At 46.2% G+C, this 17,818-nt stretch overlaps 1 protein-coding gene across 1 annotated transcript in view; it reads right to left on the bottom strand.

Moving 5' to 3' along the window:
* ACIN1 (apoptotic chromatin condensation inducer 1) overlaps nt 1-17,818 on the bottom strand; it is a 127,187-nt gene that overhangs the window by 78,690 nt on the left and 30,679 nt on the right. Inside the window, 1 exon segment of the mRNA XM_040322561.1 lies at nt 8,626-8,737. Within this exon segment, the coding sequence (XP_040178495.1) occupies nt 8,626-8,737 (112 nt within the window).

The raw sequence follows: 17,818 nt of genomic DNA, 5'->3' as shown, positions 1-17,818 counted from the left end.
TTCAGATGCTAGCACAAAACTGACGACTCACGGAGTAGTTTATAGTTATAGGGGAGATGCCCAGGGAGGCATTCTCTAAAGCTTTGCTAGTGTCCAGTCACCAGAAGGTACACACCTATAACCCATAGTGTATGAATACTCTGTGTCCTGTACAATTAAGATGAATACACTGTTCACAATATACTAACATTACAGAACAGTAAGCAAGCATTAAAGCGGTGTTCGACAAAAATAATAATAATTAAAAGCCAGCAGCTACACATACTGCAGCTGCTGGCTTTTAATAATAGGACACTTACCTGTCCTAGAGTCCCTCGATGTCGGCTGCCGCCGCCATTGTGGGTAAGGGAACCCGGCAGTGTATCCTTAAGGCTTCACGACGGAAACCCTATTGCACATGCGCGACACCCAGCTCCTCCCTATTGACCCAGCGGCCGGGGGGGAGGAGGGAGCGCCGCTGTCACGTCACGGGCAGCGTCCCGGACTCCCGGAAGTGGGAAAGGATAACCTGTCCCCCCTAAAAGGTGGGGGGGGAATCAGATGAGCGAAAGTTCCACTTTAGGGTGGAACTCCGCTTTAATGTCCAATATACATAGCTGCATAGTTCCATTGCAAGGATAAACCTCAGGCCCCGTACACACGACAGAGGAACTCGACGTGCTTGGCACGTCGAGTTCCTCGTCGAGTTTTGGGATGAAGCCGCCGAGGAGCTCGGCGGGCCGCCTTCTCCTATAGAACAACGAGGACAACGAGAAAATAGAGAACATGTTCTCTATTTTCTCGTCGAGTTCCTAGGCGGCTCCATCGAGCCAAAACTGTACAGACGACAGAGTTTCTCGGCAGAATCCGGGTTTTGACCGAGTTTCTCGGTGAATTCTGCCGAGAAACTCTGTCGTGTGTACGAGGCCTCACTCTCTTATTAACCACTTGCCCACCGGGTTAATTTTGGCACTTCTCTCCTTCATGTAAACATCACAATTTTTTTGCTAGAAAATTAATCAGAACCCCCAAACATTATATATTTTTTTTTAGCAGACACCCTAGGGAATAAAATGGCGGGCATTGCAACTTTTTTTCTCGCACGGTATTTGCACAATAATTTTTCAAACACCTTTTTTTGGGAAAAAAAAACGGTTTCATGAATTAAAAAATAACAGAACAGTAAAGTTAGCCCAATTTTTTTGTTTAATGTGAAAGATTATGTTACGCTGAGTAAATAGATACCCAACATGTCACGTTTTAAAATTGCGCACATTCATGGAATGGCGCCAAACTTCAGTACTTAAAAATCTCCATAGGTGACGCTTTAACATTTTTTACAGGTTACTATTTTCGAGTTTCAGAGTAGGTCTAGTGCTAGAATTGTTGCACACGCTCTAACGCACGCAACGATACCTCACATGTGGGGTTTGAACGGTGTTTACATATGTGGGCGAAACCTGCATTCGTGTTCGTTTCTGCACGCGAGATAACGGGGACAGGGGCGTTTTGAAAAAAAAAAAATGTAAATTTTATTTTTATTTTACTTATTTTTTTTTTATTTTTACACTTAAAAAAAAAAAAAAAAATTGATCACTTTTATTCCTATTACAAGGAATGTAAACATCCCTTGTAATAGGAATCAGTGTGACAGGTCCTCTTTATGGAGAGATGTGGGGTCAATAAGACCTCACATCTCTCCTCCAGGCTTACAAGCATGAAAATCGGTGAAAAAAGAATCACCGATCACATGCCGACAGCCGCGATTGCGGCTTTGTTATCCTGGTGGAGGTGGAAGGCCAAAACCACCTTAGGAAGGAGGCTCTAGGCCTCAATACTAACTGGTCGTTGTGTAGTATTAAAGAGGGCTCCTTAAAAGAGTGTTACTCAGCTATGGTGCGACAGCACTTTGAGGTGTTCTCTGGGTTCCCCCAGGATGCCATAAGCACGGCACCCAGTTTGCCCTGGATCAATGTTAGGGGACTGCCAGGAGGGGACTGCCCCTCAGAAAAGTTCTCACTGACACCACCGATCTTTTTAGCGATCTCAAGTTCCAAGCCATGAATCACTGGCTGGTACCAGCTGACAAAATCCAGGGGGGGGGGGGTTAGGGGGTGCACACACTGAACCTGGAAGAAGGCAGCACCATAGAAGTACATCACTGTGCCTGTAGGGGCCACCTGCCTGCAGTACAATTCAGGCAGGCAGTTATAAAGCGGTTAATATTGACTGCATGGGGAGTGCTCAATGATGTGCCATTACTGACCCTTTAAAATGCTGGTTGCCTGACTGTGGTAGTCATTTTCTTTAAGCATCTCCATTGAACTTTTTTTTATGGAGGAGAGGGCAAGAGGGGGTCTTATCTCTTTCCAAAGCCCTAAGTCTCGTTCCTCTATTATCAGCATAATCACTTCTGACAAGCTCTCCGACACAGGAGATAAAAGCAGCTGGAAGAGGTAACTTAGAGACAGATAAGCAGAGAGCTGGTCTATTCACAGTACAGCTCTGAAAGTTTCTTTGTTTCTATGCCTATGTGAAGGGGGGGGGGGGGGTCTTTTCTCCAATCAGCTTACACCAGGGGTGCCCAACCAGTGGCCCGGGGGCCACATGTGGCCCGCGGAGCCCTCTATTGTGGCCCGCGACCTCCTGCTGTGGAATAGAATACTGTTAAAGGTCAGTTTATTACTAAAATCACAGTGTATATTTGGGCATATCTGTTCTGCAGTGGTTACTGGGCTGCTTTCAAACTGACCCACAGATGCAGAGCAGCGCACCTGCGGGTTACCTGCACTGAGCCATAGACTTCTGTTAATAACTGCGAGTTTAGTGAGCTTTCTGAAAGTGCACCAAACCTGCAGAATACAATAGAAGTCTATTGGAAAGTGCAGGAAAGCCAAAAGGTACACTGTGTTTCCCCCAGCGGTGCGAGTAAACAGCAGAGCATCAGAAAAAAAAAAAAAAAGGGAGTATAGTGGGTTGTGTCCGTATCCACTCTGAATATGCAGACACTGACCTGACATCCGCCCAATCTGCTCATTGTGGCCCGCGACCAGTGACCAATTCGCTTACGTGGCCCTCGTGCTTTAAAAGGTTGGGCACCCTTGGCTTACACACAGTGTATGCCCAGACTCCCCTCCTACTGCTGAAACAGGAAGAAACATGTCTAACACAATGTGCACTTTCTAAAGCATGTAGAAAGCTGAAGACAGCAGATATACATTTAAAACTTAAGTAGGGAGATTTGTTTAATTTATGTGTATCATCTGAGGTTATTCACGTCACTGGGTATATATGTGAGGGTTTTACATCCACTTTAAAACCAGAACATTCAGCATAACAGGTATCTTGCATGTTTAAGCAGGTTTGGCCCATGTATATCGCTCAGTGCAGCAGCATCTGAAATGAAAATTCAGTGTCCTTTGTGTACAAGTCAAAATTAATGGAAGAAATGGGTGTATGATTCCGCGCGAAGGAATGTACAAGGCAGGAAAAAAATGATATAGTAACCAGAGAACTGCCCCTACAAAATACTGCCACCTAGGTGGAGTACAGATAAATGAGGAAAAAAGGAGTGTAGATGTGGCGCTGTTCCTCTTAGAAAAAACTCTACCTTATGGTGATGTTTAAAATAAAGTGACAAGTGCTGTGAACCACTAGGTGAAAAAATATATATGTAAATAAATAAAATAAAAAAAATTGTCAACCTTGATGTAATAAATTAAGTGGTGTATTTGTGTTGTGTTAGTGCTGTGAAAAGTGCACTGAGTGATGAATGGTAAACTGATATGTCAAACAATGATATTTTAAAAAAATTTGACACTATGGGCCAGATTCACAGATGAAATACGCCGGCATATCTACTGAAATGCCGGCGTATTTTCAAATTTCCCGCGTCGTATCTTTAGTTTGAATCCTCAAACCAAGATACGACAGCATTTGGGTAAGATCCGACAGGCGTAAGGCTTCGCACGCCTTCGGATCTTAGGATGCAATACTTCCGAGCCCGCTGGGTGGAGTTTGCGTCGTTTTCCGCGTCGTGTATGCTAATTAGCTGTTTACGGCGATCCACAAAGGTAGGCGCGGTCGTCGCATTCTCTTACGTCGTCGCTAGTCGGCTTTTCCCGGCGTAAAGTTACGGATGCTATTTCAATGGCTTATATTTAGACTAGCCATGTTAAAGTATGGCCGTCGTTCCCGCGTCGAATTTCAAAAAAAAATTTTGCGCAAGTCGTTCGTGAATAGGAACGGACGCAACGCACGTCGCCGTTCAAAAAATTACGTCGGTGCGACATCATTTCGGCGGGAAATTTCAAAACGGAGCATGCGCAGTACGTTCGGCGCAGGAACGCGCCCAATTTAAATGATACACGCTCCATTTGAATTAGGCGGCCTTGCGCCGGACGGATTTACGTTACACCGCCGCAAGATTACAGGCAAGTGCTTTGTGAATCAAGCACTTGCCCCGTAAAACTTGCGGCGGTGTAACGTAAAATGTTATACGTTACGCCGCCGCGGATTTACGCAATTCTACCTGAATCTGGCCCAATGTAAAGAAAAAATTGATGAACAAATAATCCCAAGTGAAAATATTTTTTGCATTGGGTGCAAAAAAAAGAAAACAAGAAATAATTAAAGTAACGCATGCTCTTTTGAAATGTGTCCAGTGCTTTTGCAGGAAAAGATGTAATCTAGTGATCTTAACCATGCTCTTACAGTGAATGCACTCACAGAATTGCCTTGCCAACCAGGGGCACTGCGCGGCCACAGTATATGCCACTGTGTAGCACTCTGGGAAAAGATCCGTCCAACGATTGCTAGTAATGTTCCACCAATATTATTATGCAAGAGAGGAAAGAATGCCCATAGCGTAATCCAGCTTTAGCAATGCTTTATTATTTAAAAAGTGGAGATGTCCTCGTATTTTTTGCTTAAAAAACAAACGTGTAATACAAAACGAAAGATGCCGTGCAGAAAATCCTATTTTCGGCTTTGACCGGAAGTGAAGAAAAACTTAATGTAACACCGCCCTACACGTTTCGTCACTCAAGATGTCCAGATGACGTATTTTCCCAAAGTGCTACACAGTGGCATATACCGTGGCCGCGTAGTGCCCGTGGTGGGGAAGGCAAACCGGTGAGTGCATTTACTGTAAGAGCATGGTTAAGATCACCAATCCTAATCATCACCAAACTAAGAGGAAAAAGGATTACTACATCTTTTCCTGCAAGAGCACTGGACACTTTTCAAAAGAGCACAAGTCACTTTAATTGGTATTTTCACTTAGGATTATTTGTTCATCAATTTTTAGTTTACATAGTGTGTCATAATTGTATCAAGGCTTCTAATATACACGTATAAATCATAATTGATTGGCATATCAGTTTACCATTTATCACAGGGGGGTCAAACCCTTTTCACAGCACTAACACAACAGGACCAATTAAGACCCAGGGGGTCATTCCTTATTGACTAGCACTAGGCATTTAGGGCCTGATTCCCAAAAAAGCTGCCTAACTTAACTTTCAGCAGTTAAGTTACACTGACTTAAAATCTCTACCTAAGTGCCCGATCTTCAAAGCACTTACCTAGAAATTTCAGGCCGTGTAACTTAAGTGCCGCGTCGCCAAGGCGGTCCTCCTCTCCGCGGGGCGTTTAAAATTTAAATGAGGCGCGCTCACCGCGCCGGCCGTACTGCGCATGCGTGTGACGTCATTTTCCCCACGTGCAGCGCGCGAACGTAATTAACGCGGGCGCTTTGAGAATTGCGACGGGACACTAAAGTTGCGACGGGTGAAAAAAAATATAAGGCGCCGGAAAAACAAATAATAAAAAAAAAAAATGACAGCGTCGCTCACCATGCATTCCTGAGAGGAGAACTCCATGCCAATTTTCAAAGAAAAAAAACCGGCATGGGTTCCCCCCCCCAGGAGCATACCCAGGCCATTAGGTCTGGTATGGGTTGTAAGGAGACCCACCCTACGCCGAAAAAATCGACGTAGGGGGTCCCCCTACAATCCATACCAGACCCGTATCCAAAGCACGCTACCCGTCCGGTCAGGAAGGGAGTTGGGGACGAGCGAGCGCCCCCCCCCCCCCCCCTCCTAGCCGTGCCAGGCCGCATGCCCTCAACATGGGGGGGTTGGGTGGCTACTGGGGCAGGGGGGCGCACTGCGGGCCCCCCCCACCCCAGAGCACCCTGTCCCCATGTTGATGAGGACAGACCTCTTCCTGACAACCCTTGCCGTTGGTTGTCGGGGGTCTGCGGCGGGGGCTTATCGGAATCTGGGAGTCCCCTCAAATAAGGGGGCCCCCAGATACCGGCCCCCCACCCTAAGTGAATGGATATGGGGTACATCGTACCCCTATCCATTCACCTGGAGGCAAAAAGTAAAAGTTAGTAAACACACAACACAAGGGTTTTTAAAATAATTTATTATTCTGCTCCGAGGAGGCCCCCCCTGTCTTCTTTATTAGCTCTATTACCAGGGGGGCTTCTTCTTCCACTCTCCGGTGGTCTTCTTCCACTCTCCGTGGGGGTTTCTTCTTCCGCTCTCCGGGGGGGGGGGGCTTCTCCGCTCTCTCGGGGGGGGGGGGCTTCATCTCTCTTCGCCGCTCTCCGCTGTTGACTCGGCGAACCCCGGTTCTTCTGCAGCTGTCTGGTGCCTTCTTCAGCGCTGGCTGCCTGCTATCTTTGTGTGTTAGCTCAATTAGTAACAGGCAGCCGGCGGGGTCCTTCTGTGACGTCACCTTCTTCTCTTCTGTTCTTCTCCCCTCTTCCGATGTTGCCTCGTCGCCTCTTGTCACTGTAATGATGGTAGCGCGCCTTGCATCCCATTTATATAGGCATCACCGGTCCATCATGCTCCGGCAGAGTACCCACGTGGTGGGGTGCCTACCCACGGGTCACCCACCACGTGAGTACCTACCGGAGCATGATGGGACAGTGATGCCTATATAAATGGGATGCAAGGGCGCGCTTCCATCATTACAGTGACAAGAGGCGACGAGGGCAACATCGGAAGAGGGGAGAAGAACAGAAGAGAAGAAGGTGACGTCACAGAAGACCGCGCCGGCTGCCTGTTACTAATTGAGCTAACACACAAAGATAGCAGGCAGCCAGCGCTGAAGAAGAAGGGCACCGGACAGCTGCAGAAGAACCAGGGTTCGCCGAGTCAACAGCGAGTGCGGCGAAGAGAGATGAAGACCCCGGAGAGCGGAGAAGCCCCCCCCCGAGAGCGGAAGAAGAAACCCCCCCCCGGAGAGTGGAAGAAGACCCCCGGAGAGTGGAAGATAGGACCCCCGGAGAGTGGAAGAAGAAGACCCCCTGGTAATAGAGCTAATAAAGAAGACAGGGGGGCCTCCGGAGCAGAATAATAAATTATTTAAAAAAACCCTTGTGTTGTGTTGTTTACTAACTTTTACTTTTTGCCTCCAGGTGAATGGATAGGGGTACGATGTACCCCATATCCATTCACTTAGGGTGGGGGGCCGGTATCTGGGGGCCCCTTATTTGAGGGGACTCCCAGATTCCGATAAGCCCCCGCCCGCAGACCCCGACAACCAACGGCAAGGGTTGTCGGGAAGAGGTCCTGTCCTCATCAACATGGGGACAGGGTGCTCTGGGGTGGGGGGGCCCGCAGTGCGCCCCCCCTGCCCCAGAGCACCCAACCCCCCCATGTTGAGGGCATGCGGCCTGGCCACGGCTCAGGAGGGGGGGGGGGCGCTCGCTCGTCCCCACTCCCTTACTGACCGGGCCGGGGTAGCGTGCTTTGGATACGGGTCTGGTATGGATTGAAGGGGGACCCCCTACGTCGATTTTTTCGGTGTAGGGGGGGTCTCCTTACAACCCATACCAGACCTAAGGGCCTGGTATGCTCCTGGGGGGGAACCCATGCCGGTTTTGAATTTAAAATTGCCGTGGAGTTCTCCCTCAGGAATGCATACCAAATGCCGTCGCTTGAATGGGCCTTTACAAGGTGTGACTAACTTTACACATTGTAAAACCAGCCCTAGTTTTGCGCAAGCAAATTCGGAACTTACGCAGAAATCACAATGATGAAATGCTTTGAGAATCTGCTTAAGTCCTCATTTGCATACTCAAAGCTGCATTTCAATGAGAAATGCCCCCAGTGGCGGATGCGGTGCTGCATCCTAAGATCTGACCGTGTAAGTGTCTTACACATGTCAGATTTTCTGCCTAACTTTGGAAAAAGCCTTTTGAGAATCGTTTCCAAAGTTAGGCACAGACTGAACAGCAGTTAAGTCTGCGTATCTCTTTTGGGAATCAGGCCCTTAGTCTTTGTGCACCCTGCAGAGGGTGCAACACAAATACACCACTTAATTTATTAGACCAAGGTTGACAAATTTATTTCATTTTATTTTTTATTTACATATATATTTTTTCACCTAGTGGTTCACAGCACTTGTCACTTTATTTTAAACATCACCATAAGGTACAGTTTTTTCTAAGAGGAACAGCGCCACATCTACAATCCTTTTTTCCCCTCAAGTCAAAATTAGCCACAGAGGAACTTGTTCGGGCACTGGATCGTGCATGTGAAAGGTTTTACGTGATTTTCAATGGACCCTTAATGCTGTGTAATTTTAGACAGATGCAAGGTTCTTTCACAAATACTCAAACTATACCTTCGATTTCTTGTGCCTCTCGTGCTTCTTTCTGCAGCCGCTGTCGTAGCAGTTCCTGCTGCTTTTCTAGGTACTGCTTTATAAAGCTGTTTTGTCCCATTTCCTCCCCCATCTGTAGGGCAACATAATTACACAATCATTTTATCTGCATGATAATGGTCAAGGCATCCAAAGTTGACAACATATATTAATAAAATCATGCAGTTATATGAAACTTTATTTGAGCACTTATCTATTCATTCTGACAGGTCTTTGCATCATATTGGAAATTTACAGACGAGATCATCAAGTTATACAAAAAGGCTGGATCTTCCATTGGAGTGAACTACTCTAAAAGGATGTTTCCTCTGCTCATAACGATCGCTAAGCACAACATCAAAGACCTCAGTATGCAGCTTCTTTATCTTCTAATACTTGCCTATGTTTCAATTTAAGCTGATGCCATGAAAGCTGTCCTTGTTTCCTGTTTCAGGGTGGCTCCTTTCTGTTGCAGCATCCTATGGAGCCACCCTTGCATGCATGGGGCCGGATTCAGATACATTGCAGTATCTGTCGGCGCGGCGTAACGCATCACATATACAGTACTCCGCCGTAACTTAGGGCGCAAGTTCCGTATGCAGAAAGAACTTGCGCCCTTAGTTACGGCGGCATAGCGTATGTGTGTCGGCGTAAGCCCGCCTAATTCAAATGGGGATGATGCGGGCGTGTTTTATGTAAATTCACTGTGACCCCACGTATTTGACGTATTTTTAGAACGGCGCATGCGCCGTTCGTGAAAAAATCCCAGTGCGCATGCTCGAAATTACGCCGCAAGTCGCCATTGCTTTAGGCGTGAACGTAACTTACGTACAGCCCTATTCGCGAACGACTTACGCAAACTACGTAAAATTTTTCTAAACTCAACGCAGGAACGACGTCCATACTTAACATTAGCTACGCCTCATATAGCAGGGGTAACTTTACGTCGAAAAAAGCCTAACGTAAACAACGTAAGGAAAATGTGCTGGCCGGACGTATGTTTCTGAATTGGCGTATCTACCTAATTAGCATATTCATCGCGCAACTATACGGAAGCGCCACCTAGCGGCCAGCGTAAATATGCAGCCTAAGATACAACGGTGTAAGACACTTACGCCGGTCGGATCTTAGGGAAATCTATGCGTAACTGATTCTCTGAATCAGTCGCATAGTTACGACCAGGCACACTCAGAGATACGACGGTGTATCCGGAGATACGCGTCGTATCTCCTTTCTGAATCCGGGCCATAGACTAGAAATGTATTCCCCTGCCCTGTTTGCATTATAGAAACACACAGCCCCATAGCCTAGGATAGCAAAGCACTCCCCTACTCATCCTTGCATAAAGACTGGCTTTGGACTGCCCTGTGCACTGTTATCCAACCCTTTCCTATGAAGGGCAGAAGTTCGGGAAGCACTGCAGACAACGAGAGCCAGCAGCATTAAAAATTGTAATCTGCAAGTGCTGAGGTTAAGAAACTACTAGCTTACTGGGGAATGATATTGTGCTCATTATAGGTTATAGATATAGTGACTGCAGCTTCTGGGTTTATTAACACTTGTTACTAAACCCAGAAGCTACCAGTCACTATATCTGGTCTCCCACAGTACACAGAACATGGAAATATTGATTATTTTAGTGAATATAAACTGATTAATACCTTTTCTCATCAGCAGTATACAGCAGTCCTTGTAGCCTTACGGCTTCACTGCCCGATTCCCACAGTGCATGCTCGAGGATCGCGGCGCGCTGTCACTGGTCCCCCGCTCTCTCCTGGGAACAGTGTTTCCCAGAAGACAGCGGGTATGTGGACGTCACAGGCTGGATTCCCCACGGGGATCAGACCCGGAAGTGGTGCAAATACCTGTCTCAGACAGGTATCTGCACCCCCCTCCCCCTGAAAGGTGCCAAATGTGTCACCGGAGGTGGGGAGGGATCCAAAAAGCGGAGGTTCACTTTTTGTGTGAACCTATGCTTTAAAGTGGTTGTAAACCCACTCTTGTAACTTGAACCTACAGGTAAGCCTAGATTAAGGCTTATCTGTAGGTGCAAAGAAATTATCTCCTTGACCTAGACGGTTAAGGAGATATTTTTTACAGAAACGGGCGCCGTAGACAAACGGCACAGGCGCACTGAGCGGAGCCATTTTTGTGAATGGCATTAACTGGGTTAATGCCGTGTTGTCGCGCATGCGCATCGAGGGGACATGGCGGCAGCGGTGGACGGGACCGAGGTGGACTTTGGGGGGCTTCGATCTCAGGTAAGTGACACATAATGAGCTAGTACGCTGTGCATACTAGCTCATTAGAACTTTCTCTTGCAGGTGTATTTAAAAAAAAAATAAGAAAAACAGAGGGTTTACTTCCTCTTTAAAGCTTGTAGGGGGAGTTTTCATTCTCCCCTGATCCTCTGTCTGTACTGATCACATGCACTCTGCCAAGAAAAAAAAAACACACACACACACACACACACACACACACACACAACGCTCTAGCAATACACACCAAACTGAGCGTGTGCAGCCTGACTTCTAATGCTCTGTTCCATCAAGAGATGGGTTGGAGTCAGTTAAGGAAGAGGAGGATCAGAGAAGACAGGATCACACAGCCTTTATACACAATGCAGAGGATTAACCCCTTAAGTTTCACAGTGAGTATAACACGCATGTTTTAATGCATATACAGACCGATTTTACTGTTGTGGGTTTAGCAACACTTTAAGCTAAAAAAACACTGGGGGTTTAACACTACTTGAATCCTCTCAGTAATATAAAAAGGCACAATGGATATATGCACAAATACACCTGTAAGTCAAAGAGCTTACACCACAAGTTAGCGGAGGTTCAGAGGGTTTAAAGCGGAGTTCCGCCGGAAAAAAAAAATTGAAAGTCAGCAGCTACAAATACTGCAGCTGCTGACTTTTAAAATAAGGACACTTGCCTGTCCAGGGCACCCGCGATGTCCTCACCCGAAGCAGACTCGTCCTTTGGCTTCCGGGTAGAGGCACCGGCATCTTCAGTAAGGGATTCAGGAAGTGAAGCCTTGCGGCTTCACAGCCTGGTTCCCTACTGTGCAAGCACGAGTCACGCTGCAAGTTCTGACTGGTCCCTGCTGTCTTCTGTGATCTGTATGTCTCCCAGAAGACAGTAGGGGGGACGGAGGAGGGGCCGGATATGGCGTAGATTCTGCGGTGATCTATTGCTAGAAGTGGGAGCAAATACCTGTATTAGACAGGTATCTGCTCCCCCCTCCCCCCTGAAAGGTGGCAAATGTGACACCTGAGGATAAGCGGAAGTTCAATTTTTGGGTGGAACTCCGCTTTTAGAAGGCACAGTAAACAAAAAACTGAAAGTATGCCAGGCAGTTCTGAAGAAGTAAAAAAGCAACGACCTGGCACAAACAAATTGGCTTACCTGTAAACTCCATATCTTAACTTACAGTACAGGACAGGCTAAATATCTATAGACCATGGTTTAAAGGCTGCTGCCTTCAGATGACTGGACACTGCCAAGTTCTATGAATTCTCAGTTTTGTAGCAAGCAATGCAGAGAAACCCAGGTGGCATGTACTGTACTTCAACATCAAAATTCCATTGATCTTAAATCATACACAAACTAAATAATATTCACAGACCCTGGGACATCCCCAAGCAATAAATGAGAAAGGTGGGCAACAACTAGGCAAACATAACTGTTTCTAACCATCCCAACAAGGTTTAACAGACCCAACTTCAGAGTGCTACCGCAAGAATCTTTATGATGAAAGCTGCAGCCACAGAAGACATCCACCACTAGAGGAGCTTTATCCTTTAGAGTGTAAGCTCAGACAATGAGCTTTCTTTCTAGCGATGGTGGACATGGAAGCAGGATGTCCCTTGCAAGGTCCTGTAGGTAGGATGAATAGGGAGTGCACTTTCCTGACAGAAGCCATCACTTTGAGGTAGACTGTATGGCTTTAAACTATGTCCAGGCAGTGGAGAGCGATTTCCTTTGGTAGCTTTGAAGCAGGGTACAAAAAAGAAAGGACTATGCATTCACTAGAGGTGGAAGACTGATACACCCTTAGGAAGTGAGGAATGGTTCCTTACAAGAAAGATGCTAGCTCAGAAACACATCTGAGAGACATGAAAGCAACCAAGAAGACCACTTTTAAGGAAAAATCATTTAAAGCGGAGTTCCAACCACAATTTGCATTTTTTAAATGTATTTCCTTTCATCCTGCGTTTTTATAATATAAATCTGGTCACTTACTATTTTACAATCCGCGCCGATCCGCATAGATATTCAAAAAAAATAGTTTATAAAACTATATCTACACCGTTGCCATTTTGCTTGTGGGCATTGTGAAGCCTACAGGCACTTACTTCCTGGAAGTCTTGGATGGGGAGTGATAATTGGGACAGCGCACTGCATCTGGGAAAATGACACACATTTCCCAGGAGCATTAGAGGGAGATGATGTCAGAATCCTAGGTGGTTTCAAAGGCAGATTTCGTGAGACCGCATAGCAACAGGCATTTCCAGATGAGTAAAAAAACAATTTTTCTTTTTTAGTCGTAAGCTACAGTTTAAAGCAAAATTGTTTTTTTGATGGAACCTCCAATTTAAGGCGATTTCCCTAATGGGTTTAAACAGTGGTTTCTGTTTCTAGGAAGGCAAGTATCCAAGAGGTAATCTCTGTGTTTGAAGTGCCTGTGTTCACACCAGGATTTCCAGATACAACAATAGATCCTTCTTGAAGTGACGTTTCTTGCTTCTAGTAAAGAAAGAATGACTGACTATTCCTCTCTCTCTCATCCCTTAAGACCTTGGTTTGAACAACCATGCTGTTAAAGTCAGTAACTGAGAAGCAAGATGGAGTAGAGGGCCCTGAGACAGCAGGTTGGACCTGTTGGGAAGAAACCAGGGGTCATCTCCTAGTGGTCGATTATGTACAGCTAAAAGAAGCTGAAGCTGAGAGGTAAATTCTGAAAGCATGCTCTACATTTGTATAGCAGAGGGAGACCTCAGATGGAGAGGACCATGATAAAGAAAAAGGCATAACAATGTCCTGGTTGAGATGGAAGAGGGAAACCACCTTGGTTGGGAAGGAGGCTTTTGGCCTCAAAACCTCCTTGTTCCTATGAAGTATACTGAAGGGTTCTTCAGATCTACAGGAAAATGTGAGGCATTACTGAAGAGTCAGATGCTCAGAAATTGAGTGGTGTGGATTGTTTTCGTTTTGGTTTCGGTCACACTCTTGAAGCACCCTTTCAGGCGGACCATGTTTGATACTGGTCACCATATGATGACTGTTTAAAATTTACTTATTTCAGGGTTCCGAAGGGGTTTACACACTATAATTTCACTGCAGTGTGGATACATGTTATCTTTTATACTTTTTGATGAATAGAGCTACACTCATCCTTTAATAACTCCTCACGATTGATAATCAAGTCTGTTTTTCTTAGAGTTGTGACTAGATTCTGGTCAGGTGACCTCACAGCTGAGAGGGCCAGCATTAAAGGGACAACGGAATTGCTCAGAGTCCCACAATCTTGATGGAAAGATGAGCTTCCTGTGACAACAAACTCCCTACACTGACAGGAAATCCAGGATTCCTCCAAAAGCAGGATAGGCTGGCATGCGCCATGAGAACTGTCTATGTTTTTTGAAGAAAAGGGTTTCCCTGACTCCAGCGTTGGGTTGGAAATCCACAATACCAAGTAAGAAGCATGAGGTGGTCCAAGGACCAAGCAAGTTTGACTTATGCTGAAATATTGCAGTGCAATAGTTTGGAGTGAAACTGAGTGTACAGCACTGCCTCAAAATGAGACTACCATCAGACACAAGACCCTAATGCAGGCACAAATCAAGGGCTGACCCTGGTATCAAAAGACCCAGGCATGTGAGCGGAACAGGTTTGAATAGAAACCCTGAAATCGTTCCTTGTTTGGAAATGGAGTAATGAAATCCTGAGGGAAGAGCTGCTGAATAGCAGCAAAGAGATTTGGCAATCTTTTTGATCAAGGAATAAAATTTAAGAGCTTAAGTGGGGGAGAAGACAAACTCTTGCTAGTAGGTTCTGTAAATGACACTATGGATTCCAACTCCTGAGATGTTTTTGGGATGAGAAAACCCCTGTTAGACTTACAGGTAACGGTATTTCCAGGAACCTTCCAGGACAGCTACGAGAGATGATTGGCTCCGCCCTCTACAGGAAACACAAATCAGATACAATTTAAAAGGCCCCTCCCTTTCCTCTGACCCTCAGTTGTTAGAAGATCAAGTAAACCTCCACCAAAAGTGCACTTTGCAGAGAAAAACAAAACACAGAAACTCATATAAAAACACCACCACCAGGTAAACAAGGTCAACCAGTGAAAAAACAGAATAGGGTGGGAATATAGACGCTGTCCTGAAAGGTTCCTGGAATTACCATTACCGGTAAATCCAACGGGGGGTTTCCCCTCTCACCTTCCAGGACAGCTGCTTGAGAGGATAAGCAAGATTCTATACCTTAGGGAGGGACGACAGCCTAAAGCACTTTCCTACCAAAGGAGAGGTCCTGGCTGGAAAGCATCTGAACTCTATAATGTTTGACAAATGCATGAGAGGACGACCAGACAGCATTTTAGAAATTTCTTACCATGGATGCCCCCGCTCTTTCTGCCCATGACGTGGCCATGGATCTCGTTGAATGAGCCCTAATTTGAGAAGGAGGGGTGCGACCTGATGCTTTGTATGCTTCACAAATAGCTTCCCTAATCCACCTAGCAATAGAACTTTTAGATGCTTTGGACCTCTTCTTGGGGCCACTGAACACCAACAGTTGGGAGGAACTCCTAAAACCGCTGGATTTTTCTAGATAAAGCAGAAGACATCTCTTCACATCTAAAAGACTAAATCTTTTCTCCTCCACATTCTTGGGAGAGGTACAGAAACTAGGAAGGACTACCTCCTGGGACCTATGAAAATTCGAAGATACTTTGGGCAAATAGAAAGGATCAGGCCTAATCACTACCCTGTCCTCTAGAATCCTCAGGAAGGGGTCATTACAGGAAAGAGACTGTAGATCAGAAATCCTTCTCCCTGACGTAATGGCCAAAAGGAAGGAAATCTTCAAAGAAATTTATTTAAGGCAAGCCTCATGCAAAGGCTCAAAAGGAGCCCTTGTAAGAGCATTTAATACCAACGACAGTCCCAGGGAAGAACGTGTTTGACAATCTTGGTAGCATGTTTATATCTAGCCGAAAGGAACCTCCTGTCAGGGAACCAACAGCAGGAGAAGGGCTTTAGGACCCAGCATCTCTGGCAGGAGAAGGGCTTTAGGACCCAGCATCTCTACCAGCAGGTCACATGGGCCTATATAAGGAAGTCTGCATTTGCTGGTTGATCTTCACCTCCTCCAGTGTTTTAGGATCGTGATGTTTCCGTTTCTGTGTCTCCTGTTACCGATCTGGCTTGTCCTTGACCTGTCTCCTGTTTGCTTCCTGTGTTCGACTCCAGCTATCCACCCGACCACGTCTGCTCCGATACCAACCCGGCTCATGACCTAGGCTTTCTTCTGACCTACGCTCCAGTCGCAGTATTATCTGAATCCTGCAACACCTCACGGGTGTCACCTGTCTGCCGATTCTACGCCTGCACACCGGCTGTACTCTAGAAGCTCCTGCATACAGTCCAGCAGGCGACCCGTGCAAGTCTTTTTCCCACACAGAAATTAGATTCATAATGGCTTGCTGTCTCTTGGCAGGTGGGTAAGAAAAAATCTTGGGGGGGGGGGGGACTTTTGAAATCCAACCTGTAACCCCTTTCCAATGGTTGAAGAATAAAGGAATTGTCGGAAATCTCTGCCCATTCTTTAACGAAATGGGACAACCTTCCCCCTACCCCTATTCTTGCATCACTGGGGATTTTTGGAATGGGCTGAATGAGCAAAGAGAGTCCCCCTTTTTGCTTGCCTTTGTTAAAAGACCACTTCTTTGCCTGTTGGTTTTAAAATTAACCTTGTTTTTGAAGCCGCGAAAAGGCCTCTTGTTCTGGGGTTTATTCCTTTGGGAAGAAGGGAACAGTTTACTCTTCTCAGAGGAACGAACTAGGACCTCCACTAAGGAAGAACCAAATAAGAGCTTGCCTGAAAAGGGAATGCCGCAGAGCTTATTCTTGGATGTAAGGTGACCCTCCCAAGACTTAAGCCAGATAGCCCGCCTAGCTGAATTAATGAGAGCAGAAGACCTGGCTACAGCTTTTACAAAATCTGCCGCTGCATCAGCTAAAAAAGCCACCGACCTAGCAATGAGTAGGAGAGATTCCCTAATCTCCTTTTTGGGGGTGTCGGATGAAAGAAGATCATCCAGACGCTGAACCCATACGTCTAAACTCCTAGTCACACAGGTGGATGCTACCGCTGGACCCAAAGAAAAAGCTGAAGCATCCCAGGCCTTACGAAGCAACGAGTCGGCCTTTCTGTCCATTTGATATCTAAGGACCCCAGAGTCCTCAAAGGAAAGATCTGACCTCTTGACATATAGGCATCTAATCTAGGACACTTAAAGAAAACCTCCTCAAACTCAGACTGAAAAGGAAACCTTTTTGTGCCCTCTAAACTGGAACAACCCTTTTTCAGGCTCTTTCCACTCAGAAAGAATCATGTCCTTAAGTAACTGGTGTACCGGAAAACTTCCGCCCCTGTAGGCCCCTATACATTCTATCCTGTACAGATTGGGCTTGCAGTGGCATCTCAATGTTATTGACTTTAAAGCGGAGGTTCACCCTAAAAAACAACCATGTACCATCCCATCCAGCATACTAGCGTCAGCTACAGTATGCCTTTTTTTTTTTTTGCGCTGTACTTACAGTTTAATCCTGCAGTTTCGTTTCAGACTCCCGCGGGGAGTAGGCGTTCCTATGAAGAGGGGAACATGATTGACGTCTGGCTATGGCGCGTCACGCGTTCCGAAAATAGCCGGAGTAGGACTCAGCTCTTCACGGCGCTATACGGCGCCTGCGCACAGACTAGGAGCTGACTGCGCAGGCGCCGTATATATCCGAGTCATATTTCGGCTATTTTTGGAACGCGTGACGCGCCATAGCCGGACGTCAATCATGTTCCCCTCTTCATAGGAACGCCTATTTCCCCGCCGGAGTCTAAAACGAAACTGGACGATTAAACGGTAAGTACAGCGCAAAAAAAAA

The sequence above is a fragment of the Rana temporaria genome, chromosome 1 (assembly GCF_905171775.1).
Source record: "Rana temporaria chromosome 1, aRanTem1.1, whole genome shotgun sequence".
Classification (NCBI taxonomy): domain Eukaryota; kingdom Metazoa; phylum Chordata; class Amphibia; order Anura; family Ranidae; genus Rana; species Rana temporaria.
Note: the sequence above shows the minus strand (reverse complement) of the source record. Positions and strands in the feature narration are given on the sequence as shown.